The 4,443-nt window shown below is 40.0% G+C and overlaps 1 protein-coding gene across 2 annotated transcripts in view; it reads left to right on the top strand.

Annotated features, from left to right (window-relative positions):
* Nucleotides 1-4,443, top strand: part of GABRB3 (gamma-aminobutyric acid type A receptor beta3 subunit) — a 247,162-nt gene that overhangs the window by 205,638 nt on the left and 37,081 nt on the right. For both annotated transcript variants that reach the window (XM_019525478.1, XM_019525477.1), the window contains exon 8: nt 1,435-1,679. In XM_019525478.1, the coding sequence (XP_019381023.1) occupies nt 1,435-1,679 (245 nt within the window). The remainder of the gene's footprint in view (nt 1-1,434; nt 1,680-4,443) is intronic.

Here is a 4,443-nt window from a genome sequence, read left to right as displayed (position 1 = left end):
GGGATGATTTAGGCATAGCTATGCTTATGTTCTACCAGGGGTATTTTCCATGCGTCTGAGCTTTGCTGGTTGCTCCCACTGCCCCCCCCCCTTTTTTTTCTGCTACATGTGTCAGGATGTTTTAAAGCCTCCCCAAAGGCATTGGGTACAGCTAAGGCTGGGGACTTGAAATGGGGTGTGCCAATTCTCTTGATAGGACCAAAGCTGGAGTTTACCAGCTAGAGAATCTTGCCCCTCCACTCAGGACCAGACCAATCATCATACGTGGAGTCAGGAAAGAATTTTACCTTGTGGTCAGACTGGTACAGACTGTGGAGGTCTTTCCCTTCCTCGGTAGCAGAGGGCATGGCCCTCTTGAGCATATATTGACATTTTATAGAAGCAGAACATTGGCTGCCATGGTTCCCCTGAATTACCTATGTTGTGTCAGGGTTGAGGGTAGTATTATGCAGGGTTTAGATTATGGTGTATAGGAATGTTGGGACAGGGATGATCTTGCCTCAGAGTGGGGGTTGGATCTCATCTCTAGAGGTCTCTTCCACCCCTGCTTCTCTATGACTCTATGTGTATGGGGGGAGGGGGGGCAGGGGGGATGGAAAAACTCTTTACACTAACCTAAAAAATATACAAAAATATCTTACAAATATACTATGGCACATCCTTCTGCAAAGTAAGTGACACTGTTTAAACCAACAGAATGGTTTACAGCTTCTTATGCCCCAAATTCAGAGATTAGTTTTGTTTCCATTTCTTGGAGCAAAGCAAGCTGTGATACATAACATATCAGTATTTTTACTTAGTTCTTGATATTGTTCAGTCTGCTTCACTTTAAAACCAGGTGGTGTAATTCTGGAATCATAAAAAGATCTATTAGAACATCTCTCTTGTTTTACCAACTGATTTTATCCTATATAGCCTATTTTCAAGTGCTGTGTCCATTCTCAAATAAAGAAGAGAAGATCCTACTTATGTAATCAGGATAAATTATCTAGATCATTATTCTTCCTGACTTACTGGTTACTGAGTGCCTCCTGTATCAAGCAGTACTTACTGTTGTCCTCTTAAATTTGTTGTTTCCATTTATTCTAATTATAACTCACTGCATCATTCTAACAACTCCTCTCCCTGTTTGGTATTCACCTGGCATAGTGGCTTACCATTTTATCTGCCTATCTTCTTCCCATTGCTCATTAATCAATATATGCCTTATAATTTAATCCTTCCTCATAAAACTACCCTCTCACCCCTCCATTTTTTGGCTTAATTTCCCCCCCATTTGTATCTCTCTAACCCCATAAACTTTCTCCAAATTTGTAAAGATACATGAGGCTGATGAAGGAGATTTACCAAAAGGGAAGAAAAAACTAAAGCATGATTTACTAGCATGTGTAAGATGCATATTGAAGCTGCCTACTGTTTTATTTCTTTGTTTAGGAATTACAACTGTGCTGACTATGACAACAATCAACACACATCTCCGAGAGACTTTGCCTAAAATTCCCTATGTTAAAGCCATTGACATGTATCTTATGGGTTGCTTTGTATTTGTCTTCTTGGCCTTACTTGAATACGCCTTTGTCAACTACATTTTCTTTGGAAAAGGCCCACAAAGACAGAAGAAGCTTGCAGAAAAGACAGCAAAGGCAAACAATGATCGTTCAAAATTTGAAGGCAGCCGGGTAAGATTCTTTCATCTTAAACTAGAAACTATAGTAGTTTATTTTTCTATTACAAAAAGGAACTGACCACATACCATAATCACCCCAAACAATACAAATGAGCCTTGCTGTCTGTGGGCAGTATCCATCATTAATACATCTAAGTACATTGTTAAAAACCTACTTATGGATGCAGAAATTTAAATGGCATAAATACTTCAGACACAAGTACGTGAGAGTATAAAAAGTGTGATAATTTTAGAGCTGGCCCAAAAACTGACACCCAGGTCCACAAAGGTATTTAGGTGCCTATCACCAAGGGATTTATTTGTGGATCGGAGTCTATGTCTATATGTTCCCTTCAAGCAGATGGGTGGATGGTGACAGAAAATGACTGAACCGTTGCTCCTACCATACAAATTGATTGTCCAGCATAGCTGAGTCAATGTACATGGCATCACCAGTTACTGCTATTGCAGGCCAACAGAAAATATTATTTCCCATTCTTGGAGACACTGTTGAAGTAGCAGAGTAATCATACCTTAAATGGCCATCTGGGATATGATGCTTTCTGGGAGAATGTTGCTGGAGCAAGGCTGCTTACCCTGGGTTACGTGTAAAGCACAGTCTAAATATCTGAAAGTGTTTTTACATCTAAGAGGTCACCCTCATCCTTAAAGTTGTTTCCTAAAGACAGCAAGTTTTGGAGTTGTTTATCAGTAAATAGGTGATAGAATATAAAGCCCTAGTTGTGTCACCTCTCTCACAATGAGTGGTATCTTACATTGGGATAATAGGATGTTTTGATAGTGTACAAACTTTTGTAGAAAAAAATTCCCAAGAGCAACATTTTAGTACAATTGATACAATTTCAGTTTGTTTTCAGCAGTTTGTTTTCAGCAAAAATATATTTTTGACAAAAAATGGTTCTACTGATTTTTTTTTCCAGCCAGTCTACTAGACAGTGTATTGTTTTCTATCTGGCTTCTCATTACAAGTGATCGCACTGACAAACTGATTATCTGTACAGTATATCAAATGGCAACACAAAACCTAAATAATTATCACAGGTGCTTTATTCTTCTGGTGGTACCATGTATTGTTGTAAATGCACCAAAAACCATGCCTGATTATCAGGTGCTTATCTCTGCTAACATACTTTTTAAATAGTTGAATTAATTTTAGTCTGACAACATTATGCAGTCAAGACTTCATCACAATTGGGAAGCATTGTTTAGCTTAGCCTAGTTTGACCTAACCAGGAGAATGAATTCCCTTTCATGAAAAGACAGACTGAAAGTAAGTGTCACACATGAAAACAATAGTGGACATTGTAAGTGGAAGCTGGTAATGCAGATGTAGGTGTACATGACAGTTTATTTCTCCCAATCAGAACCATCTGGCAAATGTAATCCCTTTAGGAGATATCAATAATTGGGTCTAAGTATTTAAAGTGTTACCAATATCTCCCCATGACTGATTGTTCTTCTGCACTGAGATCAATAAGCCTATCTTTATATTGTTAAAAGAATGATGAGTATCTTTAGTACTAACGAAAGGCAAGAGATAATAGTACTGATTTAAGCCAGGCAGAGTATTCTTACATGCTGTACAGACTTTTTCCAGCTACTTCTCTAATTTACCTTACTCTTGACCTACAATGTCTTTGATATTATACTTTTACCTTCCTACCCTCTTTTAAACACAGATTGAGAATTGTTCTGATGGTTTAATAATATGTAAAAAGGAAGACTAGAAATAACTAATTTTCACCTCTGGCCTGAAGTCAGCATATAAATTTAGCTCTCCAGAAGAGAAAAAGTAATGCATTATCTAGCCCACCTAAGGATCCCACTTGTACAAGAAAATTCAGAGCATAATGGAGGCTTAAATGTAAGAGTGTTGAATGCAAGGCTTTGTTATTCAAAGACATTTAGCATAAGTAATAATGCATATTCCCATGCTATGTTCCAAGCATTCGGGACCAAAGTCTCTTTCACTGGTATGAAGCATTAAGTGATATTATATATTTTTTAGGCTTTTAAGTCACCCAGCTGCATCCTATTTTGCCTCATCTAATGGACTCAGTCACTTGCACATGGCTAAATTCTTTACAGAGTGCCAGTTCTACCCAATGTGACTAAGAGTGTCCCTACCTCAGAACTGATTCAGTGCTCTGCTGGAGGTGCCTTAGTCAATCTGCACTCTGTTGCAATTCAGTGTCACCATGGACACAAAGAAGCACAAAATAAATCTGTAAAACTATAGGGTGCCTGTAAACCCTATAGTTTTAGGGGGCAAAAAGAAGGTACCGGGTAACGTGAGGCCCCTGCAAGACACGCTAGGAAATCTGGTCATCACACCAGATGACAAAGCTAACCTATTTAACAACTTCTTTGCCTCCATTTTCCTGAGCAGGGACTGGATCAGCCCCCCAGCTGGGACCCCCTCAGGCCCCATGGGAGGCGTACCCAGGCCAAGGGTCAGTGAGGATCTAGTTAGGGAACTTCTGGAGGGACTGGATGTATTTAAATCAGCTGGTCCGGACGATCTCCACCCCAGAGTGCTGAGGGAATTAGCTGAGGTCATTGCGGGACCCCTGGCACGGCTTTACGAGCAGTCGTGGTGCTCTGGTGTGGTGCCAGAGGACTGGAAGAGGGCCAACATGGTTCCCATCTTCAAAAAAGGGAGGAAGGAGGAACTGGGAAACTATAGGCCAGTTAGTCTTACCTCGATCCTAGGCAAGCTGTTCGAGAAAATTATTCTGGCACACATCCAGGAGGGG

The sequence above is a fragment of the Gavialis gangeticus genome, unplaced genomic scaffold, assembly GCF_001723915.1.
Source record: "Gavialis gangeticus isolate Ggan-Ray unplaced genomic scaffold, GavGan_comp1, whole genome shotgun sequence".
NCBI classification, from domain to species: domain Eukaryota; kingdom Metazoa; phylum Chordata; order Crocodylia; family Gavialidae; genus Gavialis; species Gavialis gangeticus.
The sequence above is the reverse complement of the archived record's forward strand: the minus strand, read 5'-3'. Positions and strand labels throughout refer to the sequence as shown.